The sequence below is a fragment of the Sciurus carolinensis genome, chromosome 13, assembly GCF_902686445.1.
Source record: "Sciurus carolinensis chromosome 13, mSciCar1.2, whole genome shotgun sequence".
NCBI lineage: Eukaryota > Metazoa > Chordata > Mammalia > Rodentia > Sciuridae > Sciurus > Sciurus carolinensis.
In genome coordinates, this window is record NC_062225.1 from 36,718,354 (window position 1) to 36,742,017 (window position 23,664).

General features: G+C 36.3%; 1 protein-coding gene across 1 annotated transcript in view; it reads left to right on the forward strand.

Moving 5' to 3' along the window:
• The window catches only part of LOC124962941 (dynein axonemal heavy chain 6-like), a 292,982-nt gene that overhangs the window by 100,662 nt on the left and 168,656 nt on the right, over window positions 1–23,664 (forward strand). Inside the window, 11 exon segments of the mRNA XM_047522202.1 lie at window positions 1,694–1,790; window positions 4,564–4,783; window positions 6,083–6,247; window positions 6,362–6,475; window positions 9,461–9,586; window positions 9,673–9,828; window positions 10,107–10,268; window positions 14,710–14,847; window positions 17,485–17,652; window positions 19,513–19,661; window positions 21,009–21,116. Coding sequence (XP_047378158.1) covers window positions 1,694–1,790; window positions 4,564–4,783; window positions 6,083–6,247; window positions 6,362–6,475; window positions 9,461–9,586; window positions 9,673–9,828; window positions 10,107–10,268; window positions 14,710–14,847; window positions 17,485–17,652; window positions 19,513–19,661; window positions 21,009–21,116 — 1,603 coding nt within the window.

Consider the following 23,664-nt stretch of genomic DNA (forward strand, 5'->3'; position numbering starts at 1 on the left):
TTATCACTTACTGTAATTCTAGTCTCAAAGTTGAAATGTTTTAATAAATTCTGTTCTCTGGGTATGGAATCAGTCTTTTTGGGTGCACATACATGGTTATTGAATTTTACTCTTCAAACAGAAGTCTCGTCAAACCTGCTTATCATGTAGCAAATGGCAGCACATAGCCTATTTTGATGAATATCCACAGGCAGCTTCCCTGCCAAGCAAAAGCAGTTTGTTGGTTTGTGCTCTTTGTATCTTACATAAGATACAAACAGAAAGAAAAAGCTACATGGAATGACAGAATTAATTACTTGCCTTTTGAGACTGCCCGTGTTCATTGGCTCATGGCCCTTTTCCAGTCAGCAGTCACATCCCACAAACCTATGTTTCTGTCATCACATCTCCTTCTCAAACTCTCTAAAGGTCCATATGGTTACATTTGGCCCACCAGATGATCCAGAATAATCTTGCCATCCCATGATCCTTAACTTGATCACATATTCAAGTTTCTGTTTCCGAATGAACTAACATATTCACATGTTTGAAGTTTACTCTCCCTGCCCACTCAATTATCATATTCAAACTTTTTGCTAAAAAATATAGTTATGTGTGATTTACAGAGTACTGTCCCAGTCCCTACTAGAGTTCTTATAAAATATAATTTTTAAATTTAAAAAATCTGATTCCAAAATGCATCTAAGTCCTAAGGATTTCATATAAAGAAGTATAGAACTATATATAACATTTCAAGCAATACTGAGCTATGAAGAAAAATTAAGCAGGGTTAAATAGCTATAAAGTGACTGGATGCTGCTCTGTATGTGTGTGTGTGTGTGTGTGTGTGTGTGTGTATGTGTATACATGTATTCACATGCCTACATATCACCTCTAGAAGACTTTTTAACAAAGTAGATTTCGAGCAGTAACATTCAGGAAAGAAGGAATGAAAAATGTATGTATATATAAGGGAGAATTGTTAAAGGCAAAAGGAAAACAAAGTCAAGGCTCCTCAGATAAGAACTTGTTTAGCATGTGCAGCTGTTATCACAGAAGTCAATGTAAGCTGGAGTGGAGCAGACAAGGAGAAGGGCTTAGGAGTAAGGCCTGAGAAGTGAGTGTGAGCGCCTCTTTGATGGGGTCATTGATTGCACAGAACTTTGGAGGCCTTGGTAAGGACTTTGCATTCGATTCTTGGGTAGATGGGGAAGCAGCCTCTGTGATAGGCCCCAAAACCACAAAAATGAATCAAACATGGATGTTGCTGTGTAAGGAGCCAAAGGTTAGTAATGAAGAAATAGTGTCCCATTGCCCCAATTTTGTGATTTAAAGATAGCAGTGAATTCAGAAAATAATAAAAGTGCAGAAAGTAAGAAAGTGACAGAAAATGGGGAGGTTCTTTAGACTGGCTTTGTTTGGAAAAGGAAGCAAAAGGAAATGCCTGTCTTTTATTTGTGTAATCCCAGACCTCTAAAAATGGAGGTCAACTAGAAATGTTTCAAATATATTTGTTCATATATGGTAAATATTAAAATCAATGTTGTTATTAAAAGTAATGTTAAATTCTTGGCCAGCCCCCACTTTTATTAGCCCATTCTTTTATCAAATAAAGCTAATTTTTTTAAATGTTAAAATTATATTTTACTTTCACTTACAGTCATACCTTCTATTTTAATACAATTTTAACAATACTATTTTTTTCACTGAACAGGGCTTCTGGAAACTTTTCAAAACAATAATGCATTACTTGACCAAATTCAGAAGTGTCTAGAGGCCTATTTAGAATCTAAAAGAGTTATCTTTCCAAGGTAAGTTTATAAGGCAACCTAAGGTGTTTTTTTAGTAGCTGTCCAACAATTTGAGGTTATTGTTATAAACTCAAAACATCATAGAAGCAGAGAAGGAAATAAGAAAGATTTATGACAAACAAAATTCAACTTGTTTCTTGATTGGGGAGTATAAGTCTCAAGAATAAATTTACAATATTTGGTAAATATTTAGTTGGGTAAGTGCTGGCAGGATTTATTTTTATTCCAAACCAGTTTTTATTTAGAATATTATAAAAGCATTACAAGCATTGTTTTAAAATAGCATTGTAAATAAATCAACCAGAGAAATAAAATCAGTAACACATGCTAGAATTAAGGAAATTCAGATTCAGCCTCCCCACTTTATAAGCTAAGCACATTCTCTCAGGTTTTTCTGTTTTTGTTTTTGTTTTTTTGTTTTTTGTTTTTTGTTTTCCTTTTATCAGTGCATTATAGCTGTACATAATAGTTGGTTTCATTTTGACATAATCATACATGCATGGAATTTAATTTACTCCATTTCAGTCTCCAGTGCACCCTGCCTTTCCGTTCCTTCCTCCCTCCCTACCTCTTTCCTTTCTTCTACTCTACTAGTCTACCTTCCACTATATTTTTAATTGGTGCTTTATAGATATACATAAAGGTGAATTCACTGTATTATATGCATACATGCACATAGCAAAATTTGTTAATTCATTCTGCATTTCCTTCTCATTCCATCCCTCCTCCTTCCCCCTCAATCTTGGAAGAATTCTCTATTGCAGCATTGTTTTACTATTTTAATGCTGTCAAGGTATGAATATGTCCACAGATGTGTATGGGAAAAGTTAAAGAGACTGATGCTTCCTAAGCAGTTTTAGATTGATTGGTGGACAAATATTAAGCCCACTAAGATACTTTGTCTTCAGCAGAATGTTGCTCACTCTTCCTCATCTCTCCCTAACAAAGCCCCAAAACCTCCTATTCCCAGCTCTGTAATCACTCCAGTTTTAACACTTTTATTCCCCCTGGTGAGCAAGGACCCCAGACTTTACCCCTCTCCTTGGAAATGGAACCCAGGAGACCTGAATTTTCATTTTGAAATATAGGCAATGCTGGTCCTAGAGTTTCAACCAAAAGGGATATTAAAATAGTTACATTGTTTAACATCTATCTGCATTATTTGGTCAGGAACACAGAAGTAAACTAGGTGTTCAGAACAAAAGATTCATACAGGCAATTAGAGATTGTCATAGATGTTAGAGGCAGAAGAGAAGAACGGAGGGCTATTTTGAGGAAATCTGGAAGTACCAGCAGAGATCTCAGGGAAGTGCTTCCAAAGTCTGAGCTCTCCAGAACAACAACAAAAAAAAAGGGGACGATTATCAGGAGGACAGTTAACAACCAAGGACGAAATCCCACCTTCTTCATTCCACCCAAGCTTGAGTGGAAGAATAATGACTTCTGCATCCCTTCTACCTTCCTAGTTTCATAGAGGAGCATATTATGGGAGCAATCTAATATGAAACCTTGATGGAAAGAGATTCTGAGAAATGTCATTCTAGATCCTCCCTGAAGACAACCAGAAGTTCAGGACATTTGCTAAATGCTTCACTTAGTCCTCAAAAGTAAGAGAATCAGAGGAGGATATCATTAAAAAAGGATTCTTGCTGATTGGAAAACAGTTTTTTATTTTAGAAATCACTGTCTTAAACCTGAATATTTAAATACTCTTGACTACTATAGAATGAGCTAGGGTAGTCATTTGCAATAATTATTCAATTTTTTCCTGTTGAATTCTTTTTCTACTAGTTCTTTTTAGTTATACATGACAATCAAATTCTGTTGAAGAGATTAAACATAATATATAAACTACATTACCTAAAGACATATTTAGAAGAATATTCATTATTTAGAGCAGGGATTAGCCTTTCTTTTTAAATAAAAGACCACCGACTAAATATTTAAAAATTTGCAGGCCATACAGTCTATTGCAAATATTCAACTCCACTATTGTAGCCCAAAAGAAGCCATATAAAATATATCTGCATGCCAGTGTGACAAAAGATCTTTATTTACAACAATAGATGGCAGGCCCGATTTGGCCTGTAGGGTATAACTTGCCAACCCCCTATTCTATAAGTTCACATTTTTCTAACCTGTCTTGCTGATAATGACAATGAAATATATACAAAATAGTTTTCTCTACATAAGTATAGCCTTTATATAATTGGAAACAGTTGGCAAAATAATATCCTGTCACTTTCCACATAGCATATATTGCAGGGACCACCAAGGTGCATGTGCTTTTGGATTGTGATGATGACCCATATACATTTATAGAACCAAATAAGGTTCCTGCAACCACTCATTCATTTTTTACCTGTTGAGCAAATAATGTATATAATAGTAGGTATGTGTGAGGTACTAGGCAAGATGGATTCTCGCCAGAGCAAATAAATAATATCTTCACTCTAAGAGCTCAAATGTAAGTAATACTGATATTTACAAATAAGAATCATAACAAGAGCTAGCATTTTTATAATTTTTATGAAAAATATCTACCTTTTACATACTAGCCACTAACTCTAGATGTTTGAACTGTATCATCACTAATATTCATAGAAAATTTATTTAGAGAAATGTGGCTTCCCTAGGAACCCAGATCCAGTATAATTAAAGGTCCAGAAAATCAGTGGACTGGAAGACATGTGCCTAAGTAGTTTATTTCCTATGTCTACCTAAGGCTTAGCTTCAATTTCAAGTTATATTTTAAAGATTCTCTTTAATACAGATTTTACTTCTTGTCAAATGATGAACTTCTGGAAATCTTGGCCCAGACTCGAAATCCACAGGCTGTGCAGCCACACTTAAGAAAATGCTTTGACTCCATTTCAAAGCTTGAATTTGCTCTTATGCCTCCTGCTGAAGGAAGAATTCCTGGTGTTGATGGAGAGCCAGAAAAGGTTTATACTAATGATATCTTGGCGATGCTGTCTCCAGAGGGAGAAAGGGTGAGGGGCTTTTGCTTATAAATCCTCAAAGATAAATTGTTACTCTTCCAGGGTTGGGGTAGACATATACACATTCTCACTCTAAGCATGCCAGGTACTCTACCAGCTTAGTGGTTTCAAGGATAACCAAGATAAAAACCTTTGTTCTGACAGAACTCAAACTCTAATGGAGAAATATTATGAAACAATTAAAAATTACCACAGTAAATGCAGTAACAGAGACATATGTTCTGTTCTTGGAAACAAAGTAAAGAAAACTAGAAACACGTCTTACCCAACTCTCCACAAGAAGCACAATAATAAATTGGTTTAGAGTGTCAGTTCTCTGCCAGACCACCTACATTCAAGACCCACCATTTAATCAACCATATAAAGTGAGGATTAGTAATAGTAAAGTGGCATGATACGGACTTTCAGGCGTTACTTTATATAAAGTTTACCAGGTACTTAAGGCAGTACCCAGTGAGCACTATGTGTTAGTTACTAGTGGGAGCACCCAGAATATGGTGAACACCAAGAGAATGAATGTGTTGGCAGACTGAAGAATCAAGCAAGTGTATAGTCATGTAGAGTGACATGTATGTACATACACATACACACACAGAGTCAAAAAAGATGAGAAGTATCTGTTGTATAGTCATTAAAGTATAAAGCATTATAAACAAAAGAACTATGCAAAGAAATGCCAAGGAACTGGGTTCAGTTAGAGCACAGTAATGTATCTGATGAGAAGTGGGACCCCCAAAACATTTTATTTTTATCCTGAATTGATCTTTCAAAAGATCATGATGCAGATCATGATGCAGAAGAAGAAAAAGGGAAGGATTAAGGTTAAAATCTTGGGGAAACATGAAATATAAAGGGATGGTAGAAGAATAGATGAAGGAGTCCAAAACAAGCACAATATTCAAGTCATTAAAAGTTTTGAGAAAATAAATATGAGAAGTACTGAAGAGTGTCAGTTGGACTTTTCAGTTGGGAGGACATAGGTCACTTTAATGAGAACACATTTGAGGAATGGTTTTGACAAGTACAAAAATGGAAATAATTGAAGAAATTCGTGTAACATCATATACTCCTCTTACAAGGAGTTGGCTTCACAAGTAAGCAGTAAAACAATGTAGGGTGTGTGTGTGTGTTGGGGGAAGGGGGATGGTTATGGAATAGCAATAGAAAATTCTAGTATTTGCGGTCAGGTTTCAGTATTTATACAACTTGGGGATCTGTTACAGAAATAAAGATATGTGTTACTTACAATCCTACCTGAGTCATTTTATTATTACTCTGATTACCTTGTAGGTTGGCTTGGGAAAAGGCCTCAAGGCCCGAGGCAATGTGGAAGAATGGCTTGGTAAAGTGGAAGAAGCCATGTTCACTTCTCTGCGTCGTCTATGCAAAGCTGCCATCGCTGACTATCAGGGGAAACCAAGGACAGAATGGGTGGTGGCTGGCCACCCTTCTCAAGTAACACAAACAAACCGGTTAAATTTCCATTTCTGGATCCTTCTTTGGTGAGATACATCACACTTAAGGAAGATTTTTTTTCTTTTCTTTTCTTTCTTCCCCCAACCCCTTCAGGTTATCCTGACCATTTCTCAAATTATGTGGTGTCGTGATTTGACTGAGTGTCTGGAAACAGAAGACAGCAATCGCACAGAGGCCCTGGAAGTTTTTGAAAGAGTAAATTTTGAGGTGAGGTTTTTAACAGAGTGATGGAATGTACTCACATACAGGATGGTTTCAGTGGTTTTTATTTGCGTGGTTAGTATACATTTGGTTTATTTCAGCAATTCTAATGCTCTGACATAACTTTTCAAAGCTTTGAGTTTCTTACGAAAATCGTGTGTGTTCAACTTTTCTTAGGGACACTACCTTGGTGTAAGTACTCATATGAGTACATAAAAATATAGAAGAAAAACAGTTCAAGAGGAAAACAGAGTTATCTTGGTTTGCAGCTTTTACGGAATAACTGTTTAGTATGTCTATCGTACTGTTAACAATAGCACAATGCTGTATAACAGATCCCTAGAACCTAGTCATCTTGCATAACTGAAACTTTATAGATCAACTTCCTATTTTCTTCTCTCCCCAGCCCTTGGCAACCACAATTCTACTCTGTTTCTATGGATCTGAGTATTTAAGATACCTTATATAAGTGGAATAATTTGTCCCTCTGTGATTGGCTCATTTTACTTAGCATAATGTCCTCTAGATTCATCCAAATTATTAAATGTGATTTCCTTCTTTTTAAGGCTCAGTGATAATCTGTTGTATGTATATGCCACATTTCCTTTATCCATTCATCTGTTAATGGACTTTTAGGTTGTTTCTACATCTTGGCTATTATGAATAATGCTACTATTAACAGGAGTGCAGATACCTCCTAAAGATCCTGATTTCAGTTCTTTTGTATATATGCCCAGAAGTGGAATTGCTGAGTCATATAGTAATTCCATTTTAAATTTTTTGAAAAACTTCCATAATATTTTCCACAGTGGCTGCACCATTTTTCAGTCCTATGTATATTGTAGTGTTCCCTTATCTATACATCCTTGCCAACATTTGTTGTCCTTTCATTTTTGCTAGCATCCTAACAGTTTTGAAGTGACATTACATGTTGGTTTTGATTTTCATCTCCCTGATGATTAGTGATGTTGAACTTTTTAAAAATTTTTTGTTCTAATTAGTTATAAGTGACAGTAGAATGCATTTTGACATATCATACATAGATGGAGTATAACTTCTCATTCTTCTGGTTGTACATGATGTAGAGTTACACTGGTCATGTAATCATATATGCACATAGGATAATGTCCAATTTTTTCTACTATTATTCCCACCTCCATACCCTCCCCTCTGTTTACTCCCCTGTCTAATCAAAATACCTCTGTTCTTCCCTAGCAGCCCTCCTTATTGTGAATTAGCATCCACATATCAGAGAAAACATTCAACCTTTGGTTCTTTGGGATTGGCTTATTTCACTTAGCAAGATAGTCTCTAGACCCATCCATTCACTGAAAATACCATAATTTCATTCTTCTTTAAGGCTGAGTAATATTCCATTATGTATATAACCACAATTTCTTTATCCATTCATCTATTGAAGGGCATCTAGGTTGGTTCCGTAGTTAGCTATTATGAATTGAGCTGCTATAAACATCGATGTGGCTGTATCACAGTAATATGGTGATTTTACATCCTTTGGGAGTGGGATAGCTGGGTCAAATTGTGGTTCCATTCCGAGTTTTCTAAGGAATCTCCATACTGTTTTCCAAAGGTGTTGCATCAATTTGCAGTTCCATCAGCAATGTATGAGGGTAACTCCCCCCACACACATCCTTGCCAACATTTATTGTTGCTTTTATTCTTGATAGTTCCTATTCTGACTAGAGTGAGATGGAATCTCAGTATCGTTTTGATTTGCATTTCTCTAATTGCTAGAGATGTTGAACATTTTTTCATATATTTTGACCATCTTTTAATATACTTGTTGACCATATGTGTGTCTTCTTTGGAGAAATGTCTGTTCAAGTCCTTCACCCACTTTTTAATTGGGTTGTTTAGTCTTTTGCCATTGAGTTGTAGGAGAAATTAGACCCTTATATGTTGAAATCAACTTGTAGTGGATTAAAGATTTAAATGTAAGACCTGAAACTATAAAACTCCTGGTAGAAAACGTAGAGGAGAAACTTCAAGGCACGGACCTGGGCATTTATTTGTTGGACATGATAACAATAGCACAGGTAACAAAAGTAAGCATGGATAAGGGGGATTGCATCAACAAACAACCAAAAGAGCTTTTCGTGGCAAAGGAAACAGTTAACAGAGTGAAAAGCAACCTAAGTAATAGGAAAATAATTTGCAAACTATATATCTTACAAAGACCTAGACCTAATCTTTAACCCAAATTCAAATATAAGCAATATTGCATTTTTAAAGATTCACCCTTAAAACAGAAAAAGGAGAGAACAACTTTCTTGAAATAAGAGAAATTACCCTTATGAATGTCCTTGGTGAAATTTCATCACCAGAGCTGTAGGAAGGGGAAATGACCCAGCAGGGAAAATTCCATTGACCTCTATGTAGTAGTGGCATTTGATTAGGGTTGTGAGTGAAAATTCAACCCAGCTGTGCAAGACCTTCAACCAAACTACTCTTCTTTGTAAACAGTTTAACAGTGAAAATCAGGAGCTAACACTTTCAAAAACTGTTCTTAATCAGCCATTGACCTGATTAAAATGCTTAGGTATCTTGATTATCAATGGAAAAACTATCCCTGAAAATTCAGAACACTACCTTTAACTATATCAATTTTTAGACAGAACTGTCTTCCTTAGAGTCATCATCACATTGGGAGTATGGTCTCACTTTCCTTCAAGCAAATGTCTTTTCAAATCTCATTTTGCTACTGTATAACTATATGATTGCCATCAAGTGGCTTACCCTCTTTCATCTTCAGTTTCCTCAAATGTAATATGGGAGTAAAGACAGTTTATACTTCACAGAAGTCTTATGGAAATTGAGTGAGTTAAAGTATTATGCTATTTGGTCAAAGAATTATAAATTCTTAAAACTAGATGATATTAGCAAATGTCTAAATTTCATAGTAAAAATATGTGTATGCAAGTTAATGTTTAAAATTCACTATGACAATGACAATTTTTTTTCAATTTGTAGAGATTAAATGCCCTGGCTGCAATAGTTCGAGGCAGTCTACCTAAATTGCACAGAAATATCATAACTGCATTGATTACTATTGATGTGCATGCAAGAGATATAGTCACTGAACTTGTAAAAGCCAAGGTAAATGTTTCATTTAAGTAAGCTCACATTCTTCTTTCTGAAATTAGCATGTCTAATATGCCTTTCATTTGTAATCACTTACACAGGTAGACAAAGTTGAATCCTTTGACTGGCAGAGGCAACTCCGCTATTATTGGGACGTAGACCTAGACAATTGTGTGGCTAGAATGGCACTCTCTCAGTACACTTATGGCTATGAATATTTGGGAGCATGCCCAAGATTGGTTATTACTCCTCTCACAGTAAGTTACTGATCACTTAGATTAATATTGATACGATTACTGTTTTGTCAAAACAGTTCTGAAAAGTTTCATCTAACAATTTTAAAGAAATTTGCTGTGATACATCTTTGTAAAGCAGAGATTTACATCATTTAATTATGTACATGATCTTTGAGTATATTTCAGTTGTATAAAACCCTACATGAGAAATGGTGACCCTCCTATAGAAAAGAAATGACTTATAAATTTGTGGCTAAATTCAGTTCCCTTCAATGGTGACAATTTATTAATTTCTTCAGGATCGCTGCTATCTTTGCCTCATGGGGGCTTTGCAGCTTGACCTAGGAGGTGCACCAGCTGGTCCTGCTGGCACTGGGAAAACAGAGACCACCAAAGACCTAGCAAAAGCTCTTGCCATCCAGTGTGTTGTCTTTAACTGTTCTGATGGTTTGGACTACAAGGTACATTCCCTTTATCTGAATACAAATGTTAAGTGTTTTATGTGACTTTCAATATTTGCAACACAACATAACAAAACAAGGAAAAAAATGGGGTTATGGCAAACAACAGAAATGAAGTGGTGCAAGGCATAATGAAAGTGGAAAAATAGAACAAGGAAGAAGAATAAACACATGGTGTGCTGGGTAATCCAGGTAAGAATCAGGGCAGGGAAGGATTTGGCAAATGGTGGGAAAATATATTTTAAAATCTTTACATGTCAATAAGTAGATAGGAACAAGATGAGATGCAAAATATAATAGCAGGGAAACCTAGGAACAGAAAAATTTACAGAGAAGATAAACAATCTGTAGACATGTGTACTAAGAAAGAAATCTATAGGAGATAAGAATTCATGGTAAGATTATAATCTACATTCAGATCATTGCAGTATGGTTTGAAATATTTTAAGAAAAATCTAACCTCATATAGATATGTACTTGAAAAAAGAGGAATATTTTGATAATGCTTTAGGTAATTGTCAATATGCTTTAAAATTATATCAAACCTTGACAAATAAGAGTTTCTTAAAGGGCTGGGGAAGATAGCTTAGTTGGTAGAGTGCTCGCCTTGCAAGCACAAGGCCCTGAGTTCAATCCCCAGCACTGCAAAAAAAAAAAAAAGTTTCTTAAAGGTAATTTACAATGTAAAAACTGAAACCATATTAATGGCACTTTTCTATTCTGTACCCTGATGAGAGAATGAGATTGGAAAAGGCAAATAACACCTTAGTGTTATTATGAGAACACTTGGACCTTGCAGTCCCTCTGAAAAAAACTTTTGGACTTACAGGGATCCTCATTTGTTTTCACTTCTTCTGATGATTGCTTTTAAGATGTAAAACCATAAATTTATTTCTGTATTTTTAATACATTAATGGCAGACACTGTCTACCCACTCATTAAATAAGACTGTTAGACAAAACCTGCCAACTTTCTGTTCTAGTTTTACCTTTCTTTTCACTTCCAAGGCTTATGAAATTTGCATGCTGTTTTATAACTATAATTATGTTGTCTTTGCTTTGTTGAGGGGTTGAATATAAAAATGTAAACCCTTAGCACAGCACATATGGTATCAAGGATTGTTCATCAAGGAATTTAATGAAATATTAAACCCATAGAAAAGAGCCAACACAACATCATGAAACCCTGCCATTCAAATAAAACATTGCAAGTATCAGGACTAATGGACTGTTTTTTCATTTCTATTCCACTGTCTTTACTTCTTTTAGAACATTGTGCGTATGAATCATCTGGCTTAACATCTCCTTCTCCCTACTAACCAGAGTAACTAACTCCATCTTTACCATGACAGCTTTAGGCAGGCTGTCCTTATTAGGGTCCCATATTAGGGTATGCATTACAGAATTATTTCTGCTTTCTATCAGCACCTAATTTGGAGTGTTGTGGATTTATTTGTGTCTTCCTAAAAGATATTCAAGTCCTACCTGTGAACATTACCTGATTTGGGAATAGAATCTTTACAGAGGTAATCTTGTTAAGATGGGATCCTATTAGAATTGGACAGACTAGTATCCTTATGAGCAGAGGCAAATGTGGCTATGGTCACACAGAGAGAAGAATGCCATATGAAGATCCACAAGAAGCAGAGATTAGAGTGATGCAGAGCAAGCCAATGAATGCCAAGGATTACCTCCAAGTACTAGAATCTAGACACAAGGAAGTGTCCTCCCCTAGAACTTTTGGAGTGAGCATGGCTTTGCTGATGCTTGGTTTCAGACATGTAACCCCCAGACTGTAGGAGAATAGATTTCTGTTGCTCTCATCACCCAGTTTATGAAAATTGTCACAGCAATTCTAGAAAACTAATATACAGCCCCAAATTCTTTTCTAATTGAACCTTTCCCCCAAATTTCCTAATATAAGTGCAAATCTTATAACTGCTCCTAAGGTTCTTTTATTAAGTAATCCACAGTTCCCTCATGGTTTCCAAGGTTCCTCATACTGTGTGGTCTCACTTATTGGAATAAATAATATTCCCAATTGTGTTTGACTGTAGATCTGTTTCTGGCTCTCACTTATAAGCACTGAAACCTTTATATGGAAGGTGAAAAATTAGAAACTACCTGACTTACAAAAGTGTTTATTTCCCAGTCAGTCTTTGGAAATGTTCTTTTGTTCAAAATCAGTATTTGGAATTGCTCCTTTGTTTGGCAGGCTAGAGGTTTTTGCATCCTGGAGCAATGTACCAGAGTAGGATTTAGTATGGATGAGAGCATGGCAGCTACTAGGATCTACTGGGTCTTTGTTCATGTGGCACATGACTTAGTGAACACAGCCATATGAAGGCTGAACTTCAAACCCTCATTTTCCTGCTCTCCTAGGCACAGACTACAACCAGGAGCGAAGGAAAGAGGATCTTTTGTGGAGGGGAGATAGAAATGAAGAACGAGTATGACCACAAGCATGTTCTCAAGAAGATAAATTATAGCAAAGAGTCTATATCAAAGATGAAGATCTATAATTTTGTTTTTTACTTCATTTAAAACTGTCCATTCACAAATATTCCTAGGGAAATCTTCATGTACTCCAAGGAGTATGCATAATCTTAAGTGTAAAGACCATTGCTCTGACGTGGTCTCCCACTCCTACAGAAGATTTCTTCAATTTTGTTGCCTAGAATACCAGCTTGATCATTAGTACTCACCATTCTACCATTCAGTGCATCCATTTAATTTTTTTATCTTGGCTACAGTATTATTAATTTCCAAGGACTATTTCTGATCTCTGACAAATTCATTTTTAGAGCATCTGATTTTATTATAGGAGTGCAGTTTCCTTTCAGATCTCAAGGATGCCATGTGGATTTTTTTATATTCTCTTCTGTCCCCTAAATTATCTCAGTTTTCTCCAGGATTGCTCATTCAGTTCATCCTTCTCATTCTTTCTTTTTCATGATACTGATTTCTCTCAATTGTCTGTTGATCTTCACTGCTTGGTTCATAAGTATAGATTGAGGACTAGTGTGGATAGCTCGTTTACTCAAAATGTCCTTCTCTAAATGAGGGAGATTGTAAGCATTGTGAAAATATAGGATGTGTGGACAGTAGGCTTCTCCTGAGAGTGTAAGTGGCCATGGAGAAGTCAAAAAATCAGGAAGCCCCTATTAAGTATTGAATAAGGATTTTTTTTCCCCAAAGAGGTATATTTCAATGGATTTTACCTTTGGATAAAGCTGTCTTTTCTTTATTATTTTTGAGTTTCAGTAACTAAAGTAGAGATCTGAATTCATCTTTCTTTCCTTTTCTCTTCTTCCTTTATCTCCCAAGTTAATGCCTCTTTCCAATATCTCTCCAAAGCAGATCCCTTTTCTAGAGAAGGCAGTTCTTGAGTTTTAGCTTGGTACAAAAAAAGTCAATACTGAAATCTCAAGAGCCCTATTATAAGACCCACACAAATCTGATATTTCCAAGAGCTGATCTTTGACTAATTTCCAAAGAGTGCCCTGAAGCCTGTGCCTGCTTTCCTTGGATGTACTGATGTTGGGTTTGGAATTTCTTGGAGGCACCAATGAAGGACAGTTCTCCTCCCTTTCTGTCTTGGGTCTGCAATTTTCCCTTCTCACTTAGGCAGTCTATTTCCACGTACTTTCAATCTTCTAATATTTTTTCAAAATTCTCTCCCTACTACCAGTTACCCCTTCTGTTTCATTTTTGTCCAACTAATACAAGTGTAGACACAGAAATGTAGAGATACACATACATATCCATCTATCTTTCTATGATTTATGGGAAGTAGAATAAGGGCAGGTAGCAGTGTATGCAATGTTGAACACCTAAGAGACAGAAAACCTATTAGCTGTTTTTAAAGAGATGGATAACACAATATGTGCTAACCCAAAATTCAAGTCTCCAGAGAAACTGTACACTTTATATGGCAACAATACATACTCATTTTCCTCTGCCATCAGGATTCTGTTGTAGAAAAAAGCAAGAACCTATACCTTAACCTGTGCAGTGATGCCTTCTGCTCAGTAGTAGTGATGTGCTGTCAACCACCTAGAGTACCTTTGGAAGATAACAAAAGCCTACGTTAGTAAAATTTTCTGGTTTTTTTTAAGTCTTTAAGTTTGTCTCTTCCATGTCTTAGAGTCTTCGAGAACCTGTCAAGTATTTGTGGAGATGAGTGGAGATTATGAAAAATGAAAGAAAATTGGTCAGATTGTCTTGTTATTTAACAGTAAAAATTAGTTTCAAATCATTTGGAGAGAGGTAAAAAGATTTCTTCTTGTAGAAAAGTGCTTACATCTGACAGCTCATTATTTACTTAAAAACATTGCTTATTTGCAGATACCAGCTATTTTCTGTTTAATACTTCAGCTCAAAATTTAGCTTCTGAGGGAATTGAACTGTGTAACTCAAGTGTGACTGTATTTTGATTTCAGATGATGGGGCGCTTCTTCAGTGGTTTGGCCCAGTCAGGAGCCTGGTGTTGCTTCGATGAATTTAATCGAATTGACATAGAAGTTTTGTCAGTCATTGCACAGCAGCTCATCACCATTAGGAATGCCAAAGCTGCAAAGGTAAGGCATTGATCAACTATCTATCAAAGTAGATGTTCTTAAGTTTGTTGTTAACTCACAACTTATTGTATTTGAGAAAGGAGGATGCTAGATTTAGCCTATCTAGTTCGATTTCCAGTTTAGTTGGTGAGTACTACAGCAATAGGACTTAATTGGGTGAATTAATTCTGCATGCAAGCAACACAGAGAAACACCAGTGCTGTGCCAGAACCTGGAGATACAGAGACTATAAGACTCAGTCCCGGCCCTGAAGAAACTCTATTCCTTACACACTCACGCCCTGTTCCTTTGCCCTCCACTCCTTTTTTCCTCCTTGTCCTTCTTGTTCTTGCCTTTGACATTTATTTATTTACTCTGTTTCTTTAAGATTGCCTCTTATAAGCTTCACAGCCTTCATTATAGCCCCCAGGCTTAGCTTACTTCTGGTGGAAAAATGGGTAGAAGTCCTAAGAAATACAAGAGGACTTGGCTTTCCAGAGCTCATTGGACTAGAAAATTCAAGGACTATAGGGTTAAATGAATGTATGTAGTGGCCCTGTTATTTAATGTTTGTTTCAACCACATATGAACATGTTTCTGAAGAAGGGCGTTTTGTATTAAAAGTTGATTGCAATGAAAGATGAGTCCAAGACTCCTAATGCTCTGTATTGACCTTCTGAGTTTTAGTCCTTGAAAGGCAGCAGTGATGTACAGTCCATACAAACCACAGTTTCCCCACAAGCCCCTCCAGGGTCTCCGGATAATCCCTAGGACCCTGTCAGTAAAACCCCAGATCTCCTTAGGCTTTTCCTAAGGGTTTTCCCTGACAGAGCAGGGGACCTTTAGATTCAATTCCAGCTGTGAGGCAGGAGCCACTCATGTAATAGGGGCCCCTGATAAAGAGTTGTTAAGTATTTTCGTTATTGCCTCTGTAGAGAAACAAACTATAGAGCAAATAAAAGTAAAGCAGGAATTGGACTTTAATAACTGATAAAATTCATTGTGGTGTACTTTACATTTATCTCATCTTTACACCAGCCTTTGTGTAGTACATGGTACTTCCACAAAGTTATAGGTAAAAAGGATTCAAGTTAAAAAATATTTCCATAGACACATAATATCAAGGTACACACCTAAATCTATGAGACCCTGAAGTCTAACTCCTTCAACTGTCCACCCTCCTCTTTTCCACATACTCTGGGGAGGTCTGTATTAAAGGCAAGATCTTTCAGATAGAACCAGTAAATCATTATCATCCTGTTGAGTAACTGAAAACAAAACTGGAGGACAGTGGGGGTCAGTGACCAGAGAAAATAGAAGCATTGCCAACTCAAGAGCTGCCATGTGAGATATAAAGAAAGTATGAGGACTCTGAGGTTAACAAACCTTGTCCTTAAGTTGCTAGTGACCAGATGAGGTAGTTGGAGTGGAGTGCATCCTCTGGTATAGAAGAAACTAAAGCACAGAGATGGAGAGTTTTGAAAAGCACATTCACCCTTTTAGCACAGAACTGGCCTTCAGTTGTGCCATCCCTATTCTTTCATCTAGGCAATGACACACTGCCCCAGCTCCACCCTGGCCTTACCCTTATTCCTCATGTCTGTTATAGCACCTTTGTATAGTGGCCCAACTAGAAACCTTGAATTTGCTTCTGATTTGTCTATTATCAATCCAAAATCTAAAATGTCACCAAATTATACTAATTATATCTACTAGGTGCCTCTCATCCCCACTTACACCTCTCAAATTCTGGCTTTCATTCTCTCCCCAGTGACAATTACTTAGTGGCCTCCCTGTCTATAGTTTACCCAACCTCTCCACTACCATCTTTGTTCCTATCACTCTGCTTACAAGTCTCCTCTCTTTCCTTTCAACCATGGGACTAAAACTAAATTCCTTAGTTTAGTATGCAAGACTCAAAATGCCCAGACATCAACTTAACTATACTTTCATTTTGTAGCAAAGTGGATTGGTGGTCATTCCTGGATCATGCAGTGTTCTTTCTTCCCCCTGCTCTGTTTGCCAGGAAAGGCTGCTCCTGCTTATCTAGCTGAAATGCCCTTCTTAATTCTTCAGGTCTCAAGCAAATTACCTCTCCAAGGGATCCTTTGCTCATACCTCCTCTGTAACATTTTTAGCTCCATGTTGTCATACTTTCTAATGATACACAGCAAACATAGGAGCTTCTCAAGAGTTCAAGAGTCAGTCTCCTTCAGCTCTGTGCCTCCATGTCTAACCTACAACCTCACTCACAACAAGTGCTTAACAAGCCTCTGCTGTTGAATGAAAGAGCAAAGGTAACAAAGACTAAGAATAGATTAGAATTTCTTGGAAAATACCAGAAAAGTGGGAGTGGAGGTTTAGTGATCATTGAACTGAGAGTGTAAGCAAAAGATGTTGAAGCCTAGAAAATTTCAGGACTGGACCAGGAAAGAAGAGACAGATTGGTCAAGGTAGGGGCAGGGAAGCAGAGAGTAGGAAACACTGAACCTAGTTATTGGAAGTAGGCAGGATAGAATCAGAAGAGACATGCTCCTTATTGTCCAACAGCAGAATTCAGTAGTCTTTGCTTGAATGTTTCTTTACATGCCTAATTATTATGTGAGAGAAGTTACAAATGCCTGGAGAAGGGTTAATTTATACTTTCTTTTTAAACAGCTCTCTAGATTCATGTTTGAGGGAAGGGAAATAAAGTTGGTTATGACTTGTGCAGCCTTCATCACAATGAATCCCGGATATGCAGGCAGAACTGAGTTGCCGGATAATTTGAAAGCCCTTTTTAGACCATTTGCAATGATGGTTCCAAATTATGCTTTGATTGCAGAGGTAAACTTTCTATTATTAAGAAGCAAAATTTTCAACATGGTTTCTTTTTTTGCAGATATGATTTCTATCACATAGAATGTTTCATTCTGCTTGTTTGGTATTGTTGTTGTTGTTGTTTACTGCTATATAAGCCCAGAATGGTATCTAGAATACAGTAGCCCTAAAACTGGAATGAATCAATGAGTTTCATTAATCAGTTCATTCACAAATCAGTTCATTTATCAGTTCATCTCCAGGAATTGAAATGTAAGGATTGGTTCTAAAAATACTGAATTAATCTCACTTCCCTTTATGCATATTTTTTTATTAGAATCAAGGGATGTTGCGTAGAAACTATACTAATCACTATAATGGAAGAATTGGTTTGTCAGTCTGCAATAACTTAGAAAGAAAACAGTAATCACTAATAAATTAATTATGATTTTGCTTGATCTGTCTTTATCTAACAAGGCATATTTCTAATTAAAATAGTATTTGTTCCTTAATACTAACTAAGAATAAATGTTCTTAAGTTTTACACTTATTTTTCAAGGAACTTTGATTAAGGTATGGTATATATACAATAAAGTACACAGGCTCACAAGGGTAAAACTCAGCGAATTCTTACATATGTATTCATCTGTCTGACTACCAAGGCCAAAATATTTTCAGACTCCAGGAGGCCCCGTATGTTCAGCACTGCATTCCATAACGAGAGATACCACCCCTTTAAGAATGGAATTTCTTAGAAAACACAGATTATTCCTACAGCTAATAAATTCCTTTGATAATAGCTAATTTTAAATATTCTCTACAAAGTAAAGGTAATTGATTAAAGCCAGAATAGACCATGCCAAGTCCTCATTATAAGAATTACAATTCAATACTTCAGTATCCTCAATAATTTTTGTGGGCATGGTAGATTGGGGAAGCTGTTAAGGCAGGTGTTGTCTTCACTCTTGAGTCTCTCTGTGGACATGTATGGTTAATTTCTTGCTCATTGTCTAGCTGATAGAAACTAAACTGGGTTTAAAACCCAGTGCAATATCTTTTAATATCTCATGTTTTGTCCTATTGCTGTTACTCAGTATTGAGTGGGACAAATTTAAAAACCTAGTCTTCTGAATGTTATTCCTCTTGTTACAGATTGAGAATAGTCAGTCTGTCATCAATAAACATTTTCATCACCTATGTGCAAAACACTGAAAATCAGTAATTATAGAGTGGTAAACAAAACAGACCTTGTAAGAAGTCTGTGCATCATTCAAATCCTGCTTCTGAGACCAACTGCAGTGTTTAGGGAAGATTATGGGTAGACTGAAGGGTCCATTCCCACCTACCCTATCAGAAATGCCAGGATTCATTCAACTAATTTAACCAAGGCTGCAAAAATTTTTCAGGAGTAAGGTAGTCTTATAGGGAGAGGCTGCAAACCTTTGTGTAATTTCCCTTGACTCCCAGGGAATCTAAAGGAAGCAGGTGGCCATCAGGAGTATTGTCCATCAGGGTGATCTTTTTGTCATATTAGAGAAATCCAATTCTTGATTTTGTTCTCAGGAGTTATAATGCCATCCAACCTCTAGTTGTACGTTTCCAAAAACTGAACTCTGCTATTCCTTGAACTGAAACTCACCAAGCCCACATCTTCATCTGTAGAGAGAAACCAGAATCAATTTCCTGGTATTACCCACAATATTCTGCCTGACCATTTTCTGTGGCACTGAAAACTCTTTTACCCTCAATCTTTACATTTCTTTATTAAGTGATATAACAACATGAAAAGTCATAAAACCAAGAAGTCAATTTTGAATATATCAGTATCACACTAATATATTGTCATCAATATAATATGAGGTATTATGTTAAATTTTTCTATTCTAGGTAATCCTATATTCTGAAGGATTTGAATCTAGTAAAACATTAGCAAGAAAAATGACCCAGATGTATAAACTTTGCAGTGAACAACTCTCTCAACAGGATCACTATGATTTTGGCATGAGAGCTGTGAAGTCTGTACTGGTCATGGCTGGGTAAGAAACCACAGTGATTGAAACTTCCAAATCCTATAATCAAGTGCATTACGTGGGTAACACACAGGAGGCTCTTACGGCAACACTTAATCCATAGCAAATGACTTATAAATGATAACTGCTGCTTTGGCAGCATTCTTCCTGTGACACTCCCATGATATGTGACAGATCTTCACTAAGAGTATCAACATGGTTGCTCTTCTGACTCCAACTAGGCTTCTGCTAATTTTCATTTCCCCTAAACTCATCACATGTAATGGGCTTTAGTGTACAAAAACCTTTGATATCATCACACAGTATGACTAGACTTAAAAAGTACATGGTCTGATATGCATACATGCTAAGGTGAGTCTTATGTTGCCTTACAAATCCTCAAGAGTTGAAAGAAATTTTGTCATCCCATTTTCAGTTCAGGTTTATGTCGTACATTCTACCTCTGTGCCAAGATTGGGCTGCATTTTAGTTTCTAGCAAGGCAAAAAGCTTTCCTCATTTTCAAACCCCAAACTTTTCTCTTTATAACTACTTGAAAAGACTATATCTGGAATCCCCAACTTGCCTAGAGTCTCTTGGAGAATATAGTCTTTCTAGTTCTTCCTCTCAAGAATGACTCACTGACTCAGGCTCAGTACATCCAGAGCCCCTGTTGTGTGATCCTACAGCTTTGCACAATTCTCCTTGCCCTTTCTATCCTCCTTTCTTTTAACCTCCTAGATTCAGTACATGTCCTCTTTACAGAATTGCTAGTAATGAACTAGGAAACTAAGAGTTCAGATACACTGAACTAAGAGTTCAGTGGACAAGACTGACTAGTAGGCAGTCATCTATACAATGTGGTGGGGGCAACATAGGACTGTGCCCAAGGTTCACTAGGGCCTGGGACAGAGGATAGAAGACTTTCTAGAAAATGGAGTTAGTGGGCTGGGTTTTGGAGGGTAAGTTAGAGTGGGCAAAAAAAAAAAAAAAACAAGGCAGGGCATTTTGGGCGATAGGAAAAGACAGTGACAAGGATATGAGTCATTGTGATGCATTTGGGGTACTAAATGCATTTAGTTGGATTGTATCTTGGATACAATCTGGGTTAATGAGGAAGGGCATTTGAGAAGATGCCCTTGTCATTCTCCTCAAGGCTATGTAGCCAGAGCAGGACTTGTCCCTGTGCTAGAGATGTGCTGGAGATGGACCCTGAGCATGAAGGGGAAATGATTCTCCTTCCAGCAGGAATTTTGGGAATGGGATGGGGAATTGTCCAGCTTTCTACAAGTAGAATCCCTGACTCACAATTCTGAAAAATCACATTTCATCTCACCTTTTTGGAACATTGTCTGAAATATTTCCTTGAATTTAGGTCTTTAAAAAGAGAGAACCCAGACCTAAGTGAAGAGGTGGTTTTAATAAGAGCTTTACGAGACTCCAACTTGCCAAAATTTCTAACAGATGACGCTATTTTGTTCAGGTATGTTGTCACAGAATAAAGCATAGCTACCACATAGAGGAAAAGAATGGTCTTGTCTTCATTATTTCTATCTCTAACAAATTAATAATTTCTCATCTTTTCTGGCGATGTTTATTAATACTAATTTAAGAAATACTAATTTACTATAAATATACTCAACTTTCGGCATTATTCTAATCATTTTTTTTCCCAAAATATTGATCACCAGGCTGTGTGCTATATACAAATTAGCTTTTGGTTAAAAGTCCTTATCTAAGAGAAATTTCTAGCCTAAAAATTTCAAGCTTGGGGTTTAACATAAATGTTATTGCTCCTATCCATTTTTTTTATTATTTAATTTTGTGTTTCTCCAAGTTATATGTGTACATAGTTTTAAAAATAAAATAGTTTCACAAATTAGTCTCATGAAAAACAATAATTACTTGCCTTTTACCAACCCCCACTTCTAAATACAATAATTTTAAAATTTTATTTATATTGTTATTCCCCCTCATTTATCTGAGTACCATGCTTATGTTACTTTTTGATTTTTTCAGTTTTAGATATTTAGTTACTAAAGTGAAATGAGGATATACAATGCACTTTTTTCCTTTCCACACATCTTCTGTGTGGGTAGATTGTACTGACTTGAGCTAAATAGTCATCATTTGCAGAATTTATTAGCTATATAAATATTACCCACTGCTGAAACATATTTTTCTTTTCTGTTTAATTTTTCTTGTAGTTATTCATTGTCTTAGTTTATTAGTTTATACATATGTGTGTATATAAAGATACATATACATATTTGCATAAGGGATATTCTGGAAATAAGTTTCCTGGGTTTGTACATTTTTAATTTTAATAGATTCTATTAAATTATCCTCCAGAGAGATTTTATAATAATGTATCTTGGAGTGGATCTGTTTCATAATAGTTGGTCATAATAATGTGTCATAATAATGTATATCGTGGTTTTGTATATTTGGAGTCCTATATGCCTTCTGTATTTGATTTTCCATTTCATTCTTAAGGTTTGGAAATTTTCTGATACTATTCATTGAAAAGATTATGCATTCCCTTAGTTTGTATGTCAGAGCATTCATCTATCCCAATGAATCTTAAGTTTGGCCTTTTAATGTTATCCTAGATTTCTTGAATATTCTGTTCATGGTCTCAACATCTTTTCTCTATGGTCAACTTTACTTTCAAGATTATATACTTTGTCCTACTTTGCCTTCAAGACCTGAAAATCTACATTCAAAGTAGTCTATTTTTGACACTTTCCATTGAATTTTTAATTTGTTTTATTGATTCCTTCAAGATTTTCTCTCTGGTTCAATTTGCAGCTGTCTGGGCATGGGAAGACACCATGCTGAGTTAAGAGCATAACTGGATGTGGACCCCCCCAGCTTAGCTTTCTTTTCACAATTTAGTTTTAAGCTGTTTGTGCTGTTTTAAGAAACCTCTTACCGTCGCAATTTTTTTTTTTGGTGAATTATTCCTTTATTCAGTTTTCTGGATAAAAGGCAACATATAAAAAACATAAAAAGATGAATCAATCCTATATACTGATAAATTAACAGATCAATGAAGATACAAAAGAGATCAGCTAATTTTCACCAAGTATTTGATATATACTTTGACCTTCACAGTAACCCTGTAAGGTCAGTAATATCTTCATCTCCATATCTAAGAAATCAAAGAGAGAACTTAAATTTAACATGCCCAACACTCTTTTTTTTTATTTTTTTATTTTTTTACATTTACATAGGGTAATGATGTTTATTTTATTTTTCCCCTCCCCCCACCCCTCCCACCCCTCTTTTCCCTCTACACAGTCCTTCTTTCCTTCATTCTTGCCGCTGTCCTTAGCCTAACTCTAAACCTAACCCTAAACCTAATGCTAGCCCCTCCCACCCCCCATTATATGTCCTCATCCGCTTATCAGCGAGATCATTCGACCTTTAGTTTTTTGAGATTGGCTTATCTCACTTAGCATGATATTCTCCAATTTCGACCATTTGCCTACAAATGCCATAATTTTATCATTCTTCATTGCGGAGTAATATTCCATTGTATAAATATGCCACAGTTTCTTTATCCATTCAGCAACTGAAGGGCATCTAGGTTGGTTCCACAATCTGGCTATGGTGAATTGAGCAGCAATGAACATTGATGTGGCTGTATCTCTGTAGTATGCTGATTTTAAGTCCTTTGGGTATAGGCCAAGGAGTGGGATAGCTGGGTCAAATGGTGTTTCCATTCCAAGCTTTCTGAGGAATCTCCACACTGCTTTCCAGAGTGGCTGCACTAATTTGCAACCCCACCAGCAATGTATGAGTGTTCCTTTTTCACCACATCCTCGCCAACACCTATTGTTGTTTGTATTCTTGATAATCGCCATTCTAATTGGGGTGAGATGAAATCTTAGGGTAGTTTTGATTTGCATTTCCCTTATTACTAGGGATGTTGAACATTTTTTCATATATCTGTTGATTACTTGTACATCTTCTTCTGTGAAGTGCCTGTTCATTTCCTTAGCCCATTTGTTGATTGGATTATTTGT